The sequence below is a fragment of the Peromyscus eremicus genome, chromosome 1, assembly GCF_949786415.1.
Source record: "Peromyscus eremicus chromosome 1, PerEre_H2_v1, whole genome shotgun sequence".
In the NCBI taxonomy this organism is placed as follows: domain Eukaryota; kingdom Metazoa; phylum Chordata; class Mammalia; order Rodentia; family Cricetidae; genus Peromyscus; species Peromyscus eremicus.
The window spans coordinates 60,041,726-60,065,621 of NC_081416.1; the positions used below are offsets into that span (position 1 = coordinate 60,041,726).

The window sequence follows — 23,896 nt, forward strand, 5'->3', positions numbered from 1 at the left end:
AAAAGCAAGGAAGAAGGGAGTGATGGGAAGGCTTTCTGATGGGAAGGCTTTCTGAAGCAATATCTATGCTCTACAGTCTGTAGCCTTGAGGCAGGTCCACTATGGCCTCCCTATAATCCCTAGCCAGGCACTGCTAAGAGCTCACTATGGCCTTATGCTGAGCTCTTCCCTAAGGCTGGCCATGGTACAAACAGGGGGTGGCTATAGCCACAAATTGTACAGTGTGTGTGTGTGTGTGTGTGTGTGTGTGTGTGTGTGTGTGTGTGTGTTGTGGGTGTAAGAAGAGGTTCTCACCTCCCCTTTCACCCCCACTCCCTGGGGGTGGCTATAGCCACTAATTGTACAGTGTGTGTGTGTGTGTGTGTGTGTGTGTGTGTGTGTGTGTGTGTGTTGTGGGTGTAAGAAGAGGTTCTCACCTCCCCTTTCACCCTCAGACTCCCTGGGTCAGTGGGGCTGAATCATGAGGGCTAACGGGTCAGACTGGTGGAGGGTTATGTCTTGGATCTGGGAGTCTCTGGCTTTCATCTCCTGGAGCTAGCACAGGCTCCCATGTGGGTTTTGTGGAGAAAAGGAAGCTGGTATACTTCTTGTATATGCTCCCAGGAGAGCCATGGTTAGATGGGAGCACCATACCCTAGGGGACAGGATCCCCAGGCATGGAGGACGGAGGCCTCATCTCAAAGTGAATCAGGGAGAAAGGGTTTAGGCAAGAGCAAGCTCTTGGGAGAGACCAGTAGTCCCATGCTGCAGATGAGGGAGTCCTCTGGTCCCGAGGTCCACTGTGTGTGCTGGGGCAAGGAGGTCTTTGCTGTTCTTTGAAATCTTTGCTCAGCTCTCAAGGCAGCCATAGCCAGTTTTCCACCCCAAATCCCAGAGTCCCATCTGGAGTAATGTTTTGTCTGAATAAGTAGAAGAGCCTTTATGGACAGGTCTCCCATGGTAATAGGTTCTGGATTGTTTCAGCTGCATTTCCACATGGTTCCAGAACAACCTGTGATGTCAGGAGGGAAAATGGAGCCTCTAGGTATATTGCCCAAAGTAATGAGCAGACTAGGTATTTGAACCTAGGCAGGCACCAACCCCTTGTGCCCACTCTATTTCCATATGATGCACAGTGCGTAGAAGTAGATAGACTGGGTCCCTCATCCCCAAACACAAAGTTTTCTGGGTTCTCAGCTGTGGCCTTGTAGCTTTTGAGAAGGTGGTCTTAGTCTTGGCCAGTCTGCCAAGGGGAAGAGGTCAATGGGCAGGGGTTAAGAACAAGTTCTAGGGGGCTGGAGAGATGGCTCAGTGGTTAAGAGCACCGACTGCTCTTCCAGAGGTCCTGAGTTCAATTCCCAGAAACCACATGGTGGCTGACAACCATCTGTAATGAGATCTGGTGCCCTCTTCTGGCCTGCAAGGACACATGCAGGCAGAATACTGTATACATAATAAATAAAATAAGTCTTAAAAAAAAAAAAAAAGAACAAGTTCTATGCAGGTAGGATAAGAGGGCTTTTTTTCTGGGCAATGGATTGAATCAGAGCCTCATGCTTGCAAGATACTCTACCACTGAACTACATTCCCAGCCTTAACACCTGCCCTCTTCTTCTCCCCATTTCCAAGGCTTAATAAAGCACCCTGTAATTATGATTGTGGGGAGAGAGATGTTTTCTGAGGCCTCAGTGTAATTTCTTAAATGACCACCAGATGGCAAGCTTGAGCCAGGTTTGCAAATTCCCTTTCCAGGTACACGGTGGTGAGGCTGCCAATGGGAATTAAGAACAAACTTCAGCCCACCCTAGTTCTTCCCAGGGACCCCACCTCTTATCTGGGATCCTGGAATTATACCTAGGAAGATCCCATAATAAAATTAATTTTAATATAAATATGACAGTTTTCTTAGAACTAAACTTAGATGATTCAAGGTGTTTGAGGTTTATGTAGTTTGGGATGTTCCCAAGCCCTAGGACAGGAAGATATGCAAAGAAAAAATGTCTGATAGGGTAGAGGCAAAAAAAAGCCCCAGTACAAGGCTACATAAGAGTTGCAGCTTTGCCTCTCCCTAATTCCCCTTTCTGAGTACCCCCAAATTCCTGCAGTAAGAACTTTAGATTGTGCATTGTAATTACAGATATGGCCACCAGATGTCAGCATGAGGCCACTTTAGCAGCCCGGCAAGGAAAATTAGATGCTAGGGATTTCTAGGGGTACCTCAGTGCTTTTCCATAAATGAGAGCCCAGACAGACCCCCTGAGTTAGATGACTCTCTTCTCTCCAAACCTCGAGTGAGTAAATTATTTCTGTGCTGTGTCTTCATGGCTGTACCCCAATATTTGTTCTTCTTGTGTGGTCCCTTCCTCTGGGGTCCCCTAGACTGTGTTCCTCAACCATGGAACATCCATGAAATATAATTATGAAAGGTCATTCCCCTCAAACCATAACTCACTGATGCCTAGCACCCCATTCCTGCCTCAGTGGCGCCGTGGTTTAGTTGCTCTTCCATGGGCACTCTTCACCTGTATTCTCCCCTTCCTTAAACATTCTGTGTTCTAAGACCCTAATAGAATAAAAATAAACCTGGGCTTAGTCAGAGGTAGAAATTCAGGGGGTCAGAGCTTGGATTCATTTGGAAGGAGCACAGCTCTGCTTCTCTGCATGTGACTTGTGGGATGTAGACAGCTTTTCCTTCTAGCCCCTTGGCCTTCTGCCTGCTCAGAGGGCACCTCCTTTTGTGGCACTACCAAGGAATCTCTTCATGGGTTTGGAATAAGCCTTTGCCTTCCCCATGCCAACACCTCTGGCTTGGTAAATCCCAGAATGTTCCCAGAAGGCCCTAGTGGTAACATCTTGCAATATCTAGGCATACTGCAGCAGGCAATGGAGGGGAGCACGTGCTTATTAGGGGAGCACTTCTAATTAGAGGCCCCAAAGTAAAGTTAGAATCTTTACAAGGAAAGGACTGCCTCACCTCTGTGAAGTGTGAGATGCCCTCTGCTATGTATCTCAGATATGACTTGAGGTCACCCATAAGTATAGTGAGAAATCCCACCTGCCCTTCTCCCATGGAATAGGAGGATGTCTGCATCATGCTGAGCCACCCCCATCAGATATGAATTCCCCTAAAGTTTAATTATCTTCCCCTACAGAAAGTCTCATTCTCCCCAAACATGCCTATCTCTACCACTAAGTAAGGAGTTCAGGGGGGACTTAGATAACAAAGGGAGAGGGAATAATTAAATCTTAGCCTGGGCTGATAAGCTGAGTAAGATAAAAATATTAGCTGGAGTGCAAAGGGTACGGACTAGTGGGTTTCTGTGGAGTGAACCGGTGTTTTTGAGTCTTTGCTGTACTCCCTGCTCTCCCTCAAAGCCAGGGACAAAGGTTTCAAAGTACAAACGAGACTTCAGGCAATGCTTTTATCTGAGCCCCGTCCCAGCTGCTGTCAGCCCTCAGGCTGTGCGGTAAATGGAGTTGCAGCTAAGCTAAAATGGGGTGAGAACCCAGCGGAGCAACATTCCAGAAAGGACGAACAAGTGTCACTATACATGCCATCTGCACCAGTATACTTAGTGCTTGGCACCACTCATAGAGGGCAGGGGGCCAGGTCAGGTGACCGATGACTCTAAGTTGAGTAACCATGAAACATGAAACGACACCAAGATGGCGCCGTGCCACACGGATGCACCGGAAGTACTTAAAAAGTAATTTTAATATTTATTTTGAACCTTCCTTCTAATTTGAATAAGCCACGCCCCCTTTTTACCTGTGCCACGCCCACAACATTCCAGGGTGTCAAGTGACTGCCAAGTGTCACTCTAGTGAAGTCCCACCCATTCCCCACCCCCTGCACTTAGTCCCAACCCCCTAGCAAATAGGAAGTGTTTCTAGCTTATGTTCCTACCCACATAGAGGTCCTTCCGCATATCAGGCATGGGCCAAAGCCCCGCCCCCTAATGCCCGCGTACCCTGGGGGGTGGGGGGAATTGCCATCGTCAGCTGCCCCAGAAGTCTTTGCTGCACTGTGCTAGTATATAATTTTCCAAATTTGGAGGGGTCTGCAGACCAGCGCGGAGAGGACAAGGAGGTGAGTGGCAAAGCCAGTCAGTTAGCATTTGAGCAGGTGCCTTGCTCGGTGGTGGAGAGCAGAGCCTACGGCTAGCGGCCCTGTTATCATGCAAGCTCCAAAAGACCCTCTCACCGGATCTTCAGCCTCAGCCTCAGCCTCGTCCCCTTCCACCTCTCCCTCAACTTCAACTCAGCTGGAGTGTCTGGGCACCACAACCAGAGCACCCCCTGCTTTGGAGGAGGTTGCTAATCCTGGCCCAGCCAGCAGCTCATCACCCAAGGAATTGCGGAAGAGAATCCTTGGCACCACTGAGCCCCCCGTCCTCTTTCTCCACCGTCCGGGGACTTCGGGGACTTCAAAGCGACTAGAGTACAGGTAACTAATTGGTTTTTCATTCCTTCTGTGTATGAGTGAAACTGTAGTTTAAATATTCTGATACAGTTAAGTGGGCTGGGGACTTGGGGCAGTTAGGATCCTGGTCTCTGAAGAGGGGAAGATTGCTGCTGGATCGGACTGGAGGGGGTGTGAGGGGGGGCTGTAACGTGAGCGGGTCTAAGTGTAGCGCGGACGGGTCTAAGAGAAACTTTAACTTCGGCAGGGACAGGAAAGACGATTGGGGAGGGGACTTACGGGGCTGCACAAAGCTACAAGGAAAGTAAGTTTCCCTTCACTAATTTACCATGCAAAAGGGGAGAGGCAGGTCTCTTGCTCTTCCCAGCGGGAGTACACAGCTGTTTTCACAAATGTGGAAGGAAAGAGTTTTTCTGTGTGAAAAATTTCCCCTTGGTGCACACTCGTCTCCACTCCCCGCCCCCCCCCCCCGCGCCAAATGTGCAGAGGGGCTAGAGATTCTAGAGCAGTGTGGGGTATGTATTATACATACATGCATATATACAATGAATATATATATATATATATATATATATATATACATGCATATATATATAATCTTAAAAGCAAAGCTTCCCCGTCTATATCCTATACCTCCTAACTGCCATCAGGATACTGGAGAGCAAGGAGAAGGACCAAGAGAGGATGATTTCCCTTGCTATTCTCTAGCAGGGTTTAAAAAACAAAAGCCGCTTCTGTCCTGACCATGCCGGCTGCTTTGCGTGCCTTCCCTCTAGTGCCCCCGTCCACAAATAGTAATTTGGGGCAGCAGCAGCACTCCTGAGTGCACATTCATTTGTGTATAAAGTTTTTCTTCCCTGCAGCTGGGATCCCAGACACCTTAATCCACCCAGGATAGCATTCATGGGGAGGGGGGGCTATTTCCCGGAGAAGTCCTACCACCCTTCCAGAGGCTGCCTTCCCAAAGCAGAGCCATGTGCCCTTTTGACTTTTGTTCCCATCCAAGGTGGGGGTGGGAGGAGAGGAGTGGAAGACTTTCATAGTTTTAGCTATGACCCCTCAAAGAAAGCCTTTTGTGTGCAGCACCCCTACCCGTGCCAAGGCAGAAGCCCACCCCTAATTAGGAAGGGGCCAGCTTGCCCTTCCCAAAGGAGGGTCTCCTGCCTCTCCCCGAGCAGTTGTCAAACTTGGCAAAGTGACTTCTCACCAACTGCTTTCTCCCTTCTACTTGGGAGGGTGGGGGTGGGGTGGGGGTGGTTAGGCGGCTGAAGGGACTGGGCAGGGAGGGAAGCAACCCTGACAAGTTGACCCACAGGCTTCCCTATCTAGGAGCAATGTGGGAGGGGGGCCAGACTCAGCTGGAGAAGACGTGTTTTTTGAGATAATCTCAAGGACTTTTGCTTCTCCTCAGGGGCCGAGTAGTCACCAGCGAGCTCGAGGTCATTGTGCAGGAGGAGGAACCCAAGCCCATCGCCCAGGGTCCTCCATCTCCTTCGGCGTTTAAACCTGTTGCCCAGTATGCAACCAAGCCTGCACCGAGACCTGTGCCGATACCGCCAAGGCCTGAGCCGAGGCCTGTCCCGGTACCTCCACCGAGGCCTGAGCCAAGGCCCGTGCCGGTACCTCCACCAAGGCCTGCATTTACACTGGAGCCGAGGCCTGAGCCAAGGCCTGTGCCTAAGTTGGAGCCAAGGCCTGTGCCTAAGCCTGAGCCAAGGCCTGTGCCTAAGCCTGAGCCAAAGCGTGAGCCCAGGCGTGAGCCGAGGCATGAGCCCAGGCGTGAGCCGAGGCATGAGCCCAGGCGTGAGCCGAGGCGCGAGCCAAGGCCTGTGCCTAAGTCTGAGCCGAGGCCTGAGCCAGGGCCTGAGCCTAAGTCTGAGCCCAGGCCTGAGCCAGGGCCTGAGCCGAAGCCTGAGCAGCAACCAGCCAGAGCAGCCCGCGAGTCCAGCCCCAGGGCCAGCTGCTGTGGCCTGTGGCCCAGAAGATCTCCACGCTCCCAGAACTGAATCAAGCCGCCCACCAGCCCCAGCCCTTCCCCAGAGGTGAGTGTCCATCATGCGCCCAGCAGGGCAGAGGCATCTCTAGCATAGGAGTCACATCTGGACGGCTGCAGATACTGGGCTCAGCCGAGTCCCCTGCAGCCAAGGGACTAGCAGAGGCTAGGAAATCTATTCAGTCACACAGTCAGTATCTGGAATTCAGGTGGGCTCCACGTGCCTCTCCTTGGGAGCACAGGGTATAGGCAGAGCAGTCATCCAGCAGTCTCTGTAGCCTGTAGATCCTTGAAGCTGTGCTCCCAGGAGTCCCGGAGCAAAGGTGGAAAGGGCTGAGGGTTAAAGGTCAAACAGCCCAAGAGGGAAAGGCAGAGGTTCCAGATGAGGAAAGAATCTGAGGAAAGAAAAAAAAAAAAAAAAAAGAAAGAAACGGTTAGCTAGAAGGAATTGAGAGACTGAGGAAAGCTGGGCATGGGGGGCCCTGTTCCCCCCTCCCCCTGGCTATGCAGTTGCAGCTGTGGAGGCCCAGCACTAGTGGCTTGACCTCTCTGTGTCTATCCCCATTTGTCAAAGTGTGTGACAGTCTCAGACCTCCTGGCTGAACTGTGAATAGCAAATGAAATAATGACCAAAGAGACATTGTGAGACCTGTGAAGGGCCTTAGGAGAGCTCATGTCCTGATTCCATTGTGTTCTGGAGGCCATGGGTTTCCTGTGCGTGAATGGGGATGGGAGGCAGCAAGAAAGGGCCTGGGGCCAGAAGCATTGTGGACTCTGCTGGAATAAGCTCTACTGCTTGGTGGCCCCTGCAGTTCACTGCTCAGGTACTGGGGATCAGGAAGGCAAAGGCTCTGTCAGGAAGGCTGAGCAGTGGAGGTTAGGGGAGGGGGAGCCGCGTGTGGGTCTGTGTCCTTGTGCCTAAGCCTCAAGTAGTACAGGCTTCCCAGAGTCGGCAGGGTGGGGCCCAGCAGGTAAACTCCTACCCTCCTTCCAGGCTATCATGCCCATGCCAAAGAGAAGCCGAAAACCTCCTTTTAAAGGTTGGTTCTGACACTAAAGCAATTAACACAGTGGTGTGGCCTCAGTCTATCTCCTCCACCCAGCACCCCCCCCTCCAGTGCCCCCACAGCAGCTCTTACTTACTTTTGGTTTGGGGTGTGTTGATCAGCCTGGTGGTGCAATCCTCATGTCGGTGGTTCCGGTAGTGACTTCCCAGGCTTGCAGGATAACACAGAGCACTGCCTGGGTCTTCCCGGTGTGGAGTCCCAGTGTGGTGGCCAGGTCCCCAGCAGAGTGTGGCCTCTGCAGCAGGCCTCTGTCCCTCTGGCAGGGAATGAAGGAGAGCATACCGGGGACCCTCAGAGAGGAGCTGGGTGTGCAGAATGCTGGGCTTGTTCCCAGGGCAACAGCTGAGCTGGGGAAAGACACAAAGACATGGGGAAGTAAGGAAGACCCATGGCCTGAAGGGAGGCAGACAGAGCCCCTGGCTAACGGTGCTGGCCAGGCTTAATGGGTGAATCTGAATCTTAAAGGGTATTTAATTTCTTCAGCATTTGAGCTTTTACCCAGAAAGACTTGGACTGCCATGGTGGTGGGGCAGGGCAGGGACTGAGGCGCACTTAGGGCTGAAGTCTGGTGGGTCCAGCCCTGCCTAGAGGAAACCATAGCCCCCTCCCAATAACATTCTAAGGGTGTAGTAGGTTCCTTCCTACCTCAGGGGGTGGGGGGCAAGGAATGAAAATTGAGGAAAAGAGAGGGCCTTAGAGGGAGAATCCTGTTGTTGGTCCCAGCTGAGGGTGGGTTGAGCGCTTTTGAGTCCTAGGTTGACCCGGAACTGTGTACCAGCCTCGTCACTTTGACTAAATAAGGCCAGGTGAAGGCTCCATGGAGAGTCACGTAGAGGAAGGAGAACATGCGTGTCCTTTTCCCCACCCTACCCCACCTGTATGCTCTGGTGGCTCTTCAGTGGGCACCTCAAGATGACCTCAGCGTCTCCCTACCTGGCAAAATCCAGGAGTGGTCTCCAGGGGTGTTCCCGTGGCTTCTCCAAGGCACCTCTGCAGGGTGGAAAGCAGAGATTAGGCCATGAAACAGGTCACTTTGTGACTGCTGTCTTCTCAGTTGCCTCTTAGGAGCCAAGAAGCAGGACTCCAGAAACGGGGCTCTGGTCCCAGTATCTTGTTCACCCCCAATCTGTGCCACTTCTTGGGGAAAGGTAGAGAACCCCCAGCTGGCACTTGGGAGCCAATCGGCCATTTCTTTCTATAAAAGACCCTCAGCAGAGGGCTTGTAGCCTGCCTGCTCTGGCTTCATGAGGACTGGGTGCTCACAGACACCTTTTTTTTTTTTTTTAAATGTTTCTTACTCCCAACAAATTTACAAGTATCCCGGAATGGGGATCACCATACCCCTGTCTTCCTAGCTGGAAGCTTCCTCAAGTCTATAGGCACACACCCAGGCAGGCCAAAAAAGCCAGGGATGGAGGCTGGTGGGAGGGGGGCAGCATGGGTGTGTTGGAGGGGGACATGCCAGATGTTCTTGGAATAGGACACGGGGGTGATTGTTGCGGACTGGAATTTGAAAGGGGAACATTCTCCACGTGCCTCATGCTCTGGGTGGAAAAATGGGTGTTGGGGGGGCTCTCTCAATCTTGCCAAGCTAATATGAAGGAGATGCCTCACCCTGCCTGGGTCCCCACACCTGTCGAAGGACATTAACTCCTGCCTCCCCAGAGTGTCAGGCTTTGAGAATCCACCCCAGCCACCCCATCCCCGCACCCCCCGCCATACTGTCCTCTATGGGTCTCTCTGTGAGTGATTATAGAGACAAGCAATGCTTATAGTCATGGTACCAGGGTTTTCCCCCATTCAGCTGCTCCCCAGCATCTCCTCTATCTAACACCCCACCCTACCCCCCAGGTCCCGCTAGAATCGTGGCCCTTCACCTCCACCATTGCCCAACTATGAGGGGGTGGCCTTGTTCCCAACAACAGCACGGTGAGCCTGTGTGTGGGTTTAATATTTGCCTTTAAGGAGCTGGACTTTCCCCAGCCAGAACCCAGTGGCTAGTCGCAGAAATTTTCTGAGAAAACGAAATGAGGGCCCTGGCACCCAGTCACTGCTCCCACTGTGTCATTCTGCACCCCTCTACCCCCCACTTTCTTCTCTGCTCCCCCACTTTTTACCCTCTTTCCATACTGTCTAAACAAAACTGATCCCTCCGTTGTTAATTGTTAGGGAGCGAGCAAGGCCGGATCGGCGCGTTCGGGGAGCAGGGGCGGGCAGGGGTGGCCACTGGGGGTGCCTCGGGCCCCCAAACAGAGCCAGGGACGAGCCTGCCCCCGGCGGCCGCCGGGCCGCGGCTTCGCCTAGGCTCGCGGCGCCTGAACGCGTGGGGCGCAGGGGCGGCGGGGAGCCGAACGGGGCGCCCGGAGCCCAGGGAGCCTCCGGGAGCAGCGCGCGGCTGCTTGCTCAACGTTCCGCTCCCTCGCCGACGCCTGTCCGGCTTGGCCTCCGCCACCCAAGCCCTCTGGGTGGCTATAAGGCAAAAGAACGAAAAATGCAGCTGGCTCGGGCGTACGCTCCGCCGGCGCCGGTGCTCCTGGTCTGCTCTGCCTGCTCCCCTTCCCCGCGCCCGCGTTCCCCCGTGAGGGCGCCCCTGCTCCGTGTGAGTTCCCTGGCACCGCGGATCCTTGCGCTCCGTCCTTCACAGCCTGGGAGCTCAGTTTCTCAAATGCAGTTCTAGTTCTCTAGTCTACGTGCAGCCAGAGCAACTCGGCAGCTTCTCTGCACCTCAGGCGTTGTTTCCTTGGGATCCTCAAAATTGAAGCATTGCTTTCCGGGGGCCCTCTAAAATCATTCAGTGTTTGTTTTTCTCACAAGTGAAACTTTTTTTTTTTAATATTTGATTTCCAAACTTTTCAAAAGGTGGGAATTAAGCCTCCGCTGGCTCCCCAAAATTAGATTATGTGGCCTGGGCCCCCCGAGTTTGCTTCTGTCTCTTTAGTTTCATGTGCAAGGTCTTAACTCAGTTCCCTAAAATTTAAACGTAAGCCCGGGGTCTTGAGTCCTTCTGACAAATTTTTCTTACTCGGGAGGGTGGACAGTTTCACAGCATTTAGGCGCTGTATTCACGGGGCGGGGGGCTATTTTCCCGTGTCCTTAGCACATCATTTTATATCTACAGCACTGTTCCCGCTAACTCTGTTTCCCCGCCACCCACCCTCCAGTTTCATTAACGTGGAACATAATACACTAGATTCTGTAGTCTGTTGCCCCAACCCCAAATTTTACAAGTTGAAACCCACTCAGACCTCCTAAACAATTTCCCTGGAACCCTCGAAATTCTAGCCTTTCTTACTATGTCCTCCCCTAAAGGTAGGCAATTCAAGCAACTTACACTCTCATTTCCCGGGTTCCAGAAAATCGAGGGAGTGCTTTTACAAATTACCCCTAAAACTCACTCAACAAGAACCCCCGTTTCCCCCGCCCAACACACAAGGGTCGCGGGAGTTCGGGTTTTCTAGGGCTCTTGAAACCTTTCTGGCCACTGTTATGTTTTTTAAAATACAGACGCTCTCACTCAAGCTCCCAAAGCAGGCTAAGCAATGATCTAAGGCGTGTGCTCACATGTGGCAAGAGAGCTTTCCATGCTCTCTCAATTCATACATGTCTCTCTGGGTCACAGAAGGCACAAAATTAACCACTGGCCAAAGCCTTTTTCTTTACACTAGAATGTTGAATGTCCCCAATCCTTGAACATTCTGAGTATTTTCTCTGCACCAAGTATCAAGAGTCCCTGGGTCCTTTTAGCTTTCCAATTTAAAAAAAAAAAAATTTTTTTTTTTTTTTTAATTCAAACGCCAGTTGCAAAGTCCAGTACCATCCTGGACCCTTCTCCTCATTCCCCATGTTGGCCCATGCTGAGCACCCTCAAACATTAGGCAATGTTTTCCAGGCCCCAACACACGTTTAGTTAGCCTTGGGTCACGGAAAGTTCCTGCTATGGCCCGCTGCAGTACCAGCCATGCACACACTCAGCCTCTTACATTTCAACTTTTCTTCCCCAGTCACCCTGCACAATCTCTGCACATTACAAATTTAGGGCATTGATTCTTAGGGTCCTAGGATTTAGGAACTCATAATCTCTATTCCTTGAAATGTAGGAATTGCCCCTAAAGTGTTCCAAGGATACTGAGAAACTTTAGATTCAGAAATTATTTTCCTGAGGCCCCCAAATTCAGGTACTCCAAAACAAATTGAGACTTTTTTTCTTTCAAAGAGTTGGGTTTTTATTAAACTTTAATGAACTTTGTTGAATTTATGACTCCTGCCAGAGTCACCCTAAATTTAGACAATGTTTTATGGTCCCCCAAAGCACAGTGAAAAACGTCCCAGATCCCCCAAATCCTAGGTTTTAAAAGTCTGTGTCTTACACATTTCCTAGCTACTAATTCTACTCCCTGCAATTTGGATTTCAACATCTATTGGGTAATTTTTATTGATCCCTAAAACTCACGCATGTTTCTCCAAGCGCAAACATTGTCCAAGAAAACAAACTTCCCCCTTGTTCAACAAAATGATGGACTGAAATCTGTCTAAGAAATTAAAATATTAAAAGACATTGATTTTCTGTCTTCTCAAATGGACTGTTTGCACTCCCAGTTCCCCTACATTTAGACAGCATTTCCCCATTCTCTGGAGGACTTCTTTGAAGCCACAGAAATTATAGAGGTGATTTTTCCCGGCTGCTACAAGTTCCACTGGCCTCAAGGGTAAATCTTAATCTCCACTCCTGCCCCCCAAAATAATTGACCTGGATCCCTAAAATCCCATTTCCCAATTTTAAGCAATTAAAATGAAGCTCCCCCAAATTTCATGTTGGGAATTTTCTTAAATTCAACAGCAACAACAAACTATCTAACTTCTACAAATTAATCTAGGTTTTTGTGGGTTTTCCTAAGTTTGCTGACCAAGATGTTGGGTTCCCCAAGTTAGGCTTAGATCAAAATGCCCCCTATTTTTGCATGCAATAATTTCCCTCATTCCCCAACTTGGGAGTCTATTTTTTTCTGTAATCTCAAATTTAGCTATTAACCAGTTTTCCCATTTGTGGAGTCTCTCCCGAGTCCCCCTACTTCGGGACAGTCATCCACAGGGCTGCAAGTCAAACAAGGGTCTGACTTGGGATCCCCGAAATTTGAGCATTGTTTCCGCTGGCCACTCTCAGCAGCTTCCCCTGTCCTGCGCATAACATTAGTTTCGGCCTCTTCAGTTTCCTACGGGGTCCCAGAGACAGCTCCGATTTTGGCTAAGTCTGTGTGCCCCAAATACGCTCAGGACACTGCGCGACGGCCAGGACGTGGGCAGTGCTGCTCCCTCGTCCAGGAAAACGACTGGGCATTGCCCCCAGTTTCCCCCAAATTTGGGCATTGTCCCCGGGTCTTCCAACGGACTGGGCGTTGCCCCGGGACACTGGGGACTGCCTTGGGGTCTCGCTCACCTTCAGCAACGTCCACTGCGCTCCACAGATCCTCTCCAGCCTTTCTCCTCGGATCCTCCTGCGCCTGCGGACGCGACCCTCGGCCTTGCGGTGAGCTCCCCGTGGCGCGCTCCCGGTGCCCCAGCTCTGCGGCTGCGGGCAACAGGCTACCTCGCAGTCCCCAGGGCTGCTGCCGAGCAGCGCTGGAGCGGGATGCTGGCTTCTCCCTCGGAGGCCGCGCTCCCTTAAGCTGGGTGCCCCGAAACACGCGCCACTTTGCCTGCACTCTGCAAACAACGCAGTGGTAGGGAAAGCGCCTGGCGGCCAGGAAACGGGAAGGGCAGAGCGTTGGGCAAAGCCAAACCCGGGAGAGGCGCTGAGCGCTCCGGTGGCTGGGAGCCTCCAGTCCTACGGGCCGAGGGCTTGGGGAGGCGTGCGCGGAGCGCGGGCTCAGTGATTGATGGCCGGGCCCGGAGGTTAGCCCGGGGTGCGCGGGTTTCCGCCGGTGATGGCCCCTTCCACTCCTAGAGGTGTGCGGCGTGGGCTGGCGGGGAGCAGGGTGCACCGGTTTATGAGTGGTTTCGACTCCGTAAAAATAACAATGGCTTCTTACATCGTCCGAACCCTCCAGGAGATGGTTTCCTCAGACCCTCAAATTATCGTGGTGGCCCCTGGGGCCAAACCCGCGCCTACGCAAGTTTATCGCCTTGATAACAGGGAACTGTTATCCAGGTATTCTGGGTGGGTCCCAAAGGCGTGCTGCTTAGACGCACTCCAGTGAGCTCTGGTTTACAGGTATGGTTTGAGCTACATTTCCTGCCCTGATTCTTTTTCTGCGTTAGGATGCAGACTTTGCGCTGGGCCCCACGCAGGGCCCAACTACGGCGTGGTCAAACCAGCCTTTCCTTCGTGGCGCACCTGGTGGCCCCCCGACACTGCTCAGGTATCCTACGCAAAGCACCGGGGGGCGCTCAGGATCTGGCTGCAACTCGAGGTGCCTCACAGTCCTCCCTGCCTGCTCAGGCAGGTGGCGGCTGCGCGCTCCACCCTAGCGGATCATGGGAACCGTGCACGCCTGGGAGGTAGGTCCCTGTGAGGACCCTCGGCCCAGCACCCAGCTACTTGCGCCTGAACTCTACATGCCAGGATGCGCCTACTTTGTAACCCTCTAACTGAGCACAGGTCCCTTACTACCACTGAGGCCTAGGGTGCCACGCACGTTGGTTCACACCACGCGCCCCTGTCGCACAAGCACAGGGCACCCCGGAAACATGACATAGGGCCTCGATTTTTTTTGGAACGGATACTCGGTATTTCGTGGGCCTGCTGGGGCGCCCCACGCCCCCCCACCCGGCACACCCATGCCCAGGGCCCCCGGCCCGCATTCCCCCCCCATGGCTCGAGTTGCGGGGGCGGTCCCGGGGCGGGGCGAGGGCCCTACGGGCGCCCATTGGCGCGGGCGTAAGGCCAGCGGGCCCGAGCGGGCGAGGAGCCGCGGAGTGGCGCGGCTATAAGAGCCGGGAGTTGGCGCCCGGAGTTTGCCTGCTCTCCGGCGGAGCTGCGTGAGGCCAGGCCGGCCCCCGGCCCCCCCTTCCGGCCGCCCCCGCCTCCTGGCCCACGCCCGCCCGCGCTCGGCCCGCCAGCGCCTCCATCCGGGCTGGCGGCCCCGCGTCGACGCCGTCCGCCGCCTCGCTGCTAACTCCCGCGCAGGGCGCCGTCGGCGGGGCCGCGCTCCGTCGGGCCTGCGGATCTCCCAACCGCCTCCTCCTCTATCTACCTCAACACCCCATTCCTGCTTCGCTCGAGGAGGCGGTCCCCACCGCAGGCAGTCCGGCTTGCAGGTCGCCGGCGTTGTCATCCCCCGCGCTCCCCCTCCCAGCCCTCCCCGGCGCGCAGCCCGGCCGCTCCCCTCTTCTCGCTGCTGTCCCGAGTGGCCGCGGCGCCGCCACGCCTGTCCCCCCCCAAGAGGCCCGGGCTTACGACGGCCGAGGGCTCCGTCGGCCCTAACCGAGCTGGGTGCCCGTGGCCGGGGTGACGCCTCCATTCCTCCCCCCTCAGCACCGTCCTCGGCCCTTCGAAGTTGCGTCCTTTCCTCTGCTCGCGGTGCGCCCCCCCCCCCGCGCACGCACTTACCCGCCACCTTTCCTAGGCTCCCCTCCTGCCCCCTCCCCGCTCCTCCTCGCCTCAGACTCCCTCCCCCCTCACGTCCGCCCTCTGCCTTCGCCTACCCAAGTGGATTAATTATAAGCTTTCTGTTTCTCTCGGTGCTGTCCTCTCCCGCTGTGAGCCTACCCGCCTCTCGCTGTCCTTTCTTCCTCTTTCCCTCTCTGTGGTCCCCCCCGTTTCACGTTCACTCTGTCTCTCTCACTATCTCTGCCCCCCACTATCCTTGATACAACAGCTGACCTCATTTCCCGATACCTTTCCCCCCCCCAAAGTACAATATCTGGCCCGCCCCAGCCCTAAGACAGCCCATCCTCCCTAAAGAAGCAGAAGAGACGTCGTCCCCCCCCCACCAAAAAAGCCATCCCCCCGTTCTGGCCCGTCGCACATTCGGCCCCCGCGACTCGGTCGGAGCGGCGCTGGCAGAGGAGTGCCCGGCAGAGGGGCCTTCGCCCGCTCTTCGGTTTGCAAACACGCAGCAGGGAGATTGGGTGGTAACTTCGCCGGCTTCCAGGTAAGGGCTCTCAGGGGCCCCAGACGGGTGCGCAGGGCCCGGCCTGGGCTTGGCGGGACTGGGGCGGCCGGGGGTGCGGGCTGGGGGCCGTTCCCTCTGCAAACTCGCTCTCCCCATTGCGTCGTGAGGTGGGGGAGGGGGCAGGGGTATGAGGACTGGTGGGGAGGGGGTGTGTAAGTTGAACTCACTGGAGATTTCTGGTCCTTTGGTGCGTGTTGGGGAGGGGGAGTAAACTGCTTTAAAATGTATGACTGGTGTTGTTCAGGCCCTGTCCCCGCAGGGTGCTGAGTGATGAGGAGGGGGGCAGAGTCTCCAAAGCCCACCCTGGTATGTTGACTTGGTGCCAATGAGGCTGAGGGAGGAATAGTGGGTGGGCGGGGCTAGCCCCCCCCCCAAAAAAAATTGGCAAAGGAGTCAGGCCAGATGCCACAGTTCGCTGTTTCCCGCCCCCCCCCCGCGCACACACATGCACACCCCAACTCTGTCCCCAACATTCTCAACCTAAAATGTAGGGAGAGGGGCCAGTTTCGGGCTTAGAAGGGCAGAAATGTTACAGTCTAAAGAGGAATAACTGCCCCTGCCTTTTACTGGGTGGAACTTTCCATAGGAGGATGTGGGAAGGAGCCCCTTCCCCGCCCCCCATGAGTCTGTGCAGAGAGGGCTGGGGGCGCACGATGAGGCCCCCCCTCCCACTGGTGGTGCTTTGCTAAGGAATGGTCCAAGGCTAGCTGTTGGGGGGTGCAGGAGTGAAGGGACTGGCTGGAAGGAGGGAGGGGGCGGGTGCAAAGGGGGCGGGGGGAGTGGTCAGTAGGGAGGGGGGTGGGGGTAGGGTGGAGCCGGGACTGGGAGGAGCCGACTCAGACATAAAAGCCGAGGCACTGACCAGCTCGCAAACTGGACATTAGCTTCTCCTGTGAGAGCCTTCCAGCCTCTTCCTGTCTTCCACCTCTTGCAGCCCCAGCGGCCTCCTTATCCAACTTCAGGTAACCAGGGCCGTGGAGCCAGAACCCTGCTGCCATCCCGCTCCGGCCTGCCCCATGGGGTGGTCAGGGCATCGGCTAGCCTGGGGCCTCTGCCCTTGCAGCCGGGCCTGCTGCCTCTCACAAGCCTTCGTCCTCCCTCGGCCTCTCCTGTGCTCCCCCTGGCCCCAAGCTTCCTCACCTGCTCCGTTCTCTCCTTTTTCCTTTCCCTCCGCCTGCCCCTTCCAGCAAATTTGGGACTTCCCTGGGCCCTCACCTATCCCTTACCTCTTGGTCAGTCTCCTGCCTGCTTCTGCTGGCCACCTGGGCTGGACCTGGAGCCAGTGTGATCTGGCTTTGGGAAGGGACTTCGAGGTCAGCTCCGTCTCCCCATCCCCCACCCGCACCCCCAGGACTAATTGTTGCAGCTATGGCTGGATGATTGTAAGGCGGTGGTCGTGGCATAAAGGGTGTTAGGCGGGCAGTCTGGCTCTTGTAGAGGAGGTGGACAAAGGTGACTTTTAGTTACTCGAGGGAGCTCAAACAAGTTTGTTTCTTGACTATTCCGCATTGGTCTCTCAACATGTCTTCTTTGCAGCAAGAAATCCTCTGGGCCTGTGGAGCAGAGGCTTGGGACTGCTGTCTGGAGGGCATTACTTTCTGCAGGGTCAAGGGTGGCTTACTTTGGGCCGTGGTGGCCTCTCATCTCTAAAGAAAACCATTGCCCCAGCCTGTGCCCACACGATTTGTGGCCCGTGGAGGGGGTGTGTCCCTCCAGACTGAAGTGTTCAGCCTCCCAGGGACCTGAACTGCTGTTTCTAGTACCCTGGGTAGAATTTAGTTCCTACCAGAAAGATGATCCTGTGGGTCATAGGGGGACTCTCTAGGGTCCCTGACCTTGGTTAGTAACGGTTGAGGCCTGGAATGGGACTTTAGGCTTTCTCCTGAGCTCTGAGGTGCCTTGGGAAGTCTGGACTTGGAGGGCTGGGTGACCCTGGAGAGCAAGGCTCACAGGAGTGCCAGCAGTCCCGTTGCGCTAACCATTGGATTCTTGGCCTGAGCCTTGCTCAGCATGGCCTGGGAGTGGGGGTTGGATGGGTGGAGGTGGCTCTGCTGCTTAGGGAGGGGTGGCCAGCTTAGGGGGGGCAGGGAGGTTGGCGACTGGTCCCTTTGGATGCACATGCTCCACGGTGGGTGGGGTGGAGCTGTCTGCCATCTTGGCCAGAGTAGGAGTGGCAATGGTGATGGGCCCTTGGGCTGGCCCCACCCCCATGATGTCACCACTTGGAAACCAGGTCCAGTGTCCAGCGCTGGCCCCTGCTGCTGTGGGTGTGGTCAAGCTGCAATTGCGCCTATGGGTGGGTGGTCCTCGAGGGTTTCTTACAGTTCAAAGCCACCACGCGGTGCCTTCCCGGGCTCCATTGAGTTTCTTCACACGCAAGTGGTTTTTTGACCTCAGCCATTCAAGTGCTCCCGTTTTCTGCAGGTCAAATACAGAATGAGCAAGCTGCCTTTCTAATTTAATTGCGTTTTCAATTAAGAGATGATAGGTGTCTTTGGTGGAGAGGAGCACCTTGGGACCAGGGGTGTGGCTGGGGGCCCCTCACTCAAAGCCTGCATCTCTTTTTTTCCAGATACCAATGGGGACCCCAGTGGGGAAGTCGATGTTGGTGCTTCTCGTCTCTTTGGCCTTCGCCTGGTGCTGCATTGCTGCTTACCGCCCCAGCGAGACCCTGTGCGGTGGGGAGCTTGTTGACACGCTTCAGTTTGTCTGTTCGGACCGCGGCTTTTACTTCAGTAAGTCACTCCAGAGAGGTGAGGTGGGGGGAGGGGGAGGGCCAGGCCTCCCTGGGTGGGGTGACGGTTAAGATATACTGGTTTGGCCTTGGGCTGATGCTGCCCCTCCCCCTTGGGCAGGCCTGTGGTCTCACACTCTGAAAGTTCGATAGTTTTAAAAGTTAATAAAAAGTAAAACCAAATGTGGTTGTCGGGTCTTGGCCAGGTTGAGCGTGTACATGCAGTTTGAGTTTGGGGGGGGGGGGCGGGGGGGGCGGGCAGTACAAGGGGAGAGCCAGACCTTGACCATCCACATTCAGGGGTGCTTATCTGCTTTCAATATTGCTCACACTTCTCTTAATTTCCCAGCCTGGGGGGCTGGGCATGGGCTCCCTGCTTACAGAAGATGGGGACACCCAGGTGGGGCATGCCTGGGCGGGCAGGGGCACCAGAATGGATGACTCTCCTTGCTGGCATGGGCCCTTCTGTCTTCCTCACCTGGTCCTGGACACGCGGCCTCCTCCTCTGCACCTCTACCTACCTGCCTGTGAACTGCTCTGAGTATACTCCCACTTCACACCTCTGGAAACTGCTCCTGCTCCTGGGCACTCTGAAGCCCTCTGGCACTGCAGGGCCAGCCCTTGCTCAGGGAGCCACTCCTGCACAGAGAGGCTTCCAGAATAGGAGGGTCCAAGGTGGAGCCTTCAGTGGCTCTACCCCTCAGCCTAGCCTCGGACCTGAATACGTGGGGGAGAGGGGAAAGACGGGAGAAGAGAAGGGAGTGGATTTTGGGTACCTCACTCCTCCCCTCCCGTCTTGTTCTCTCCTGCCCTTTCTTCCCTGTCTCAGCTCAGTGCTGGGGGTTTGGGGGTGGGCCCCTCAGGCTCAAGGTGGCACCAGGCCAGGACTCCAAGTCCAGGGACCACACCTGTGTCCACCATAGCCCCCTTGTGGGGCTCACCCTCTCCTCCCTGTTTTCCAAACCACTCCAGTGTGGCCTCTGGTCTCCATGGAGTTTGTGGGACAGACAGGTTGTACCATGTTAGTTGCCAGGCAGGAGGCACCAGAGGCCAGGGGCTGGTCCTGCAGCATGCACCTTTATTTCTCCTTTCTGGGCATCTCGGCCCACCTGGCTCACACTTCTACCTCATCCCCGCAGCAGGGTGACCTAGTATCAGAGCAGGGCCTGGTGGGAGGGCAGAGGTAGTTACTTCCTTCTGTAGCTTTCCCTTGGGGATCTGGGGAGGCCACCGCAATGGGTGCTGCCCCCAGCTGATGGTGACTAAAGATCTCTGCCCTGTGGAACTTCCAGGCAGGCCTTCAAGCCGTGCCAACCATCGTCGCAGCCGTGGCATCGTGGAAGAATGTTGCTTCCGCCGCTGTGACCTGGCCCTCCTGGAGACATACTGTGCCACCCCCGCTAAGTCTGAGAGGGACGTGTCAACTTCTCTGGCCGTGCTTCCGGTGAGGCTTGGGACAGAGGGCAGATTTTTAGGTAGCGGGGTGGGGTTGAGAGAATGGTGGGGGTGGGACCAAGAGACCATCAGCGTCTTGATTTGGGGTGTTATGGAGTCCACCCACGTTGGCCTCTGCCCACAAACATAGATATTTGTGGGGAGTTGTCATGAGCTGGTGTGACTCTGGGGGGGTGGGGTGGGGGCGTGTGAGACCTGGCTGAATCCTCAGGCTAACGTGCTACCCTGACGCCTGCTGACTAGCGCCTCCTCTTCAGGACGACTTCCCCAGATACCCCGTGGGCAAGTTTTTCCAATATGACACCTGGAGACGGTCCTTCCAACGACTGCGCAGAGGCCTGCCTGCCCTCCTGCGTGCCCGCCGGGGTCGCATGCTCGCCAGAGAGCTCGAAGCGTTCAGAGAGGCCAAGCGTCACCGTCCCCTGATCGCCTTACCACCCATCGATCCCGCCCACGGGGGAGCCTCTTCGGAGACGTCCAGCAGTCATCAGTGAACCAAATTGTTTGGTAATTCTGCAATGTAATACCATCACTCTGTGGCCTCCTCTTGAGCAGGGACAGTTCCATCATGTCCCACACTAAGATCTCTCTGCTCCACTTCCTTCCCTAGGCTCCCCCTCCCTCCCCCCATGCCCCGCCTCCCCACATCAGGCTACTTTGCCCCACACCATCGGGCAAGCAAACGCTTCAAAACCAAATCAATTGGCTCTAAACAACTAAACCAAATTGATTGGCTCTAAAGAACCCAAAAATTTTTACACCCCCAAATTATTCTAAAAAAATCTTTAAACAAATTGTCCCTTTAAAACAAATTGGCTTTTTAGAAACACCAGAACCATTAATTAAAAAATTAAATAACAAAAGAAATCAATTGGCTAAAAACAAACTAAAAATTAATTGGCTTAAAAACAATTGGCAAAATAAAATAATTCGGCCCCCCCCTCCTCTTCTTCCCATTTGGATCTTTAGTCAAATTGGCTTAGACTTGGATCTCAGAACCCAAGAAGAAAGGAAGGGGACCCAAAACTTTCCAGGTGGCGTGTCATGCTTCAGTGCCCTCTCCTTGTCACCACTCAGATAGGGTGCTTTTAGCTTAAGCTGGCTGAGAACAACAAAGGCCACCCAAACTCTTTCTTCACTGGCCATTCCATCACAAATGTCATCATGTCACCACCGGGCTGGGTGAGAGAACCCAAGGAAAGGAACAGAGTATGAAAACTGGAAACAAAACTTAATTGGCACAAGCCCCCAAGTTCCAAAATTCTCACTTATCTGTACCTACCTAAAAAGCACTTTTATACTCATCCCTGCAGACACACAGACATGCACGCACACACACACACACACACACACACACACACACACACACACACACACACGCACATACACACACGCACATACACACACACACACATGCACACACACGCACACTCACTCATATAGGTATACACACCCCTCAAAATTAGATGAGAACATTGAAATTGCTAAATAACTCCCATTAGAACCACATTGCCCAAACCAAGGTTCATCCCAAATTCCCTGAGCAGTTTGCATGGTTTTAGCCTTCCCTCCCAGTCCATCTAGTTTCTGCTGCTGCTTGTGGGCCCTGTGTATGATCAGGCTGTTAGTTCTGTCTTTCCTAGGGAGGGAGGTGTTCTTACAAGGCTCACTTCCATCTGGGCCAGTGCTCCCCAGCCCCCCCCCCAATGTGGGCCAATGCCTATCCACCTTATGCGTTGGCCTCCCCCAGTGTAGAATAAGTTTGGCCAGATAAGGAGATGGTACTGCCAAGTGAGACATGCTGCCCAAATAGCCTGACCCTGGGTGTGTTTCTAGGAGGAAAGATCTGGGGGACACCCCCTACCCTGAGCACACCTATGGGCCATCTCTGTCAGTCTCCTGGGGAGCCCCCACCTTTTAGGGGCTCCCCAGGAGACTCACACTGATGGTGGGGAGTGTGGGAAGTCTGGCGGTTGGAGGGGTGGGTGGGGGGCAGTGGGGGCTGGGTGGGGGGAGCTATGGGTAGGAAGTGGTCCCAGAGAGGTTTTGGATGGAAGAATCAGGAGGAGGCACAGGTCAACTTGCAGAATTACAGAATTAGGACCCCAAATTTTATGCCAATTGATCTATTCCCCTCTTTTTGTTTCTTGGGGCATCTTTTCCTTTTTTTTTTTTTTTCATTTTTTTTTTATCCCTCCTTAGCTTTTTATGCGCTCATAATCAAATTGTACCCACTCCCTAAGTAACAGGGGAGCAGTGACCACGTAATGAATGCATTAAGCTATCATCACCAAGTACCACCATGTCCTGCTCTCCGCCATTTATCACCCCTTATGATTTTTGTTTGTAATCTGTCTCTATCGCTTGGCCTGAGTTGGGAGTGGAGTCTCTGTTGTGTGCTGGCCACGCACCCACAGAGAAATAAAAGGAATTGAGAAGGCCGCTGCCTGGCCTGGCTTCTGAGGACAGTGGCTGGTCCCAGGAGTTCTGAGAAGTGGAGGGGGCGTGGGGCAGTGTCCCCTCAAGTGTCAGGACGGTGCTCGGAGGCCACAAAGATGGGGCCCCCAGCTGGCCACTGCCAGTTGGGGGGGAAGGGGATATAGATGTGAGAGTAGACAGGTTCCATCAGGCGGGAGCAAGTGGCCGCCTTCTGAGCATTTGGGGAGTCCTCCTCCCCGTCCCTCAGTGTCATCTTGCCCACTCCTCAGCGCCCCACCTTGCCCCCAGGAGGTCTGGAGCTCTACAGACCTCCTGGGGGCAAGGTGGGATGAGGCCTGGAGTTGGGGAAGCTGGGAGGCTTAAAGCCTGCAGAGCCAGGAGAGCTGTGTACAAGGGGTCGCCTGGACCCCGAGGCCCGAGGGTCTGGTGAGCCGTAGCAGCCACCCCACGGTACCTAGGACTGTGGCAGGGACCAGGGCGGCTGGAGGTTTACCTCACCCCCACCTCTGCCTCCAGTGCAGTCCCCCTGCCCAACAGTCCACTAGCAGTCTAGAGGCCTGAGGCTTCTGGGCCCAGGTGACAGGACTGGCACCACCCTGGGGGCGGTGTGTGTCAGCCCGACCATGGCACAGAGGGTTCCTCGGCAAGTGCCTGAAGAATGGGCCATTCGGAACATTGGACAGAAACTTAAAGAAGTAAATTGTTATAATTGGAGAATGTGAATTGGCCTGATACCCAAAAGATCTCGAGGCACCCTAAATTACCTGCCCATTCACCTGGACACCCACCCACTTAATGTGCCTCACTGGGATGGGTGCTTTCAGGGGCATTTGCCGACCATCCTCTGTGTCCCCGAATTTGCAGTTCTCCCCAATCATAGACCACCTTGATGCAGGCACCTACCTGGTCTCCCATGCCTAGTGTGGCCCTCCATCTTGTCTCTTCCCTATTGTCTTCGGGGGGGTCCCCTCTTGGGCCCCTCCCTTTGTCATCACCTGAAGACCCCCACGCGTCGAACGCCATTTGTCACCTGTGCCACTGTCTGTGTGATCTAGCAGTGGCCCCGGGTGTTTGCCCCAACTCAGTCCCTCTAACATGCTGTTTCTGGCAAAATCCAAAGCTGGGTTTTGTTTTTAACCTGTTAACGCTTGCAAGCCTAATAAAGCATTTAAAATACTATTTCCTGAGTTCTTTTCTGTTTTATTTGGGGGTCAAAAGGAGGGGAAGTTGGGTGGGAAGGAAGAAAAAGAAGGGTGCCTGGTACCTGGGAGGCAGCAGGTGAAGAGGAAGGCCTTTGAAGTATGCATCCCTCTGATTCGTCCCACAAGAAGTGGGCTCAGTGAAGCACTCTCCGAGGAACCCAGTGGGTTGGGGGACAACATTAGGCCCCAAATATTCAAAGATGGGGTGCTGTGGGGCTAGAGGGATCCTATGATGCTTTTCCAATGAGTCCTGTGCCACGGATATCCATCCCGGGGAACATTGCCCTTAGCTTTGGGGGTGGGGCCTGGAGACCAGGATACTTCAGGAATCCCAGTTAATGATGGACATGGGGACTCAGGGTGACAAACACCTGGGATGGGCTCCCTGTACATGTAGTCACCTCCACTGTTTCCTCTCTGAAGGCTTTGTGGGAGCCTGTCCCCAGTAGTCACTAGATCCACCTGTCCAGTGGCGATGGTCTTCGGGGTCCCT

General features: G+C 54.4%; 1 protein-coding gene across 2 annotated transcripts; it reads left to right on the plus strand.

The window, feature by feature from the left end:
* The first annotated feature begins 18,148 nt into the window (after window positions 1–18,148).
* Window positions 18,149–21,159, plus strand: Igf2 (insulin like growth factor 2). 2 transcript variants are annotated; one of them, XM_059249724.1, is made up of 3 exons: window positions 18,149–18,308; window positions 19,600–19,751; window positions 20,006–21,159. In XM_059249724.1, exons 1-3 carry the CDS (start codon window positions 18,152–18,154, stop codon window positions 20,186–20,188), a joined length of 492 nt encoding a protein of 163 aa, XP_059105707.1. In that variant the 5' UTR covers window positions 18,149–18,151; the 3' UTR covers window positions 20,189–21,159. The 2 variants fall into 2 exon arrangements, with proteins under 2 accessions (XP_059105707.1, XP_059105706.1); XM_059249723.1 differs by having other exon boundaries at window positions 20,020–21,159.
* The last annotated feature ends 2,737 nt before the right edge of the window (window positions 21,160–23,896 follow it).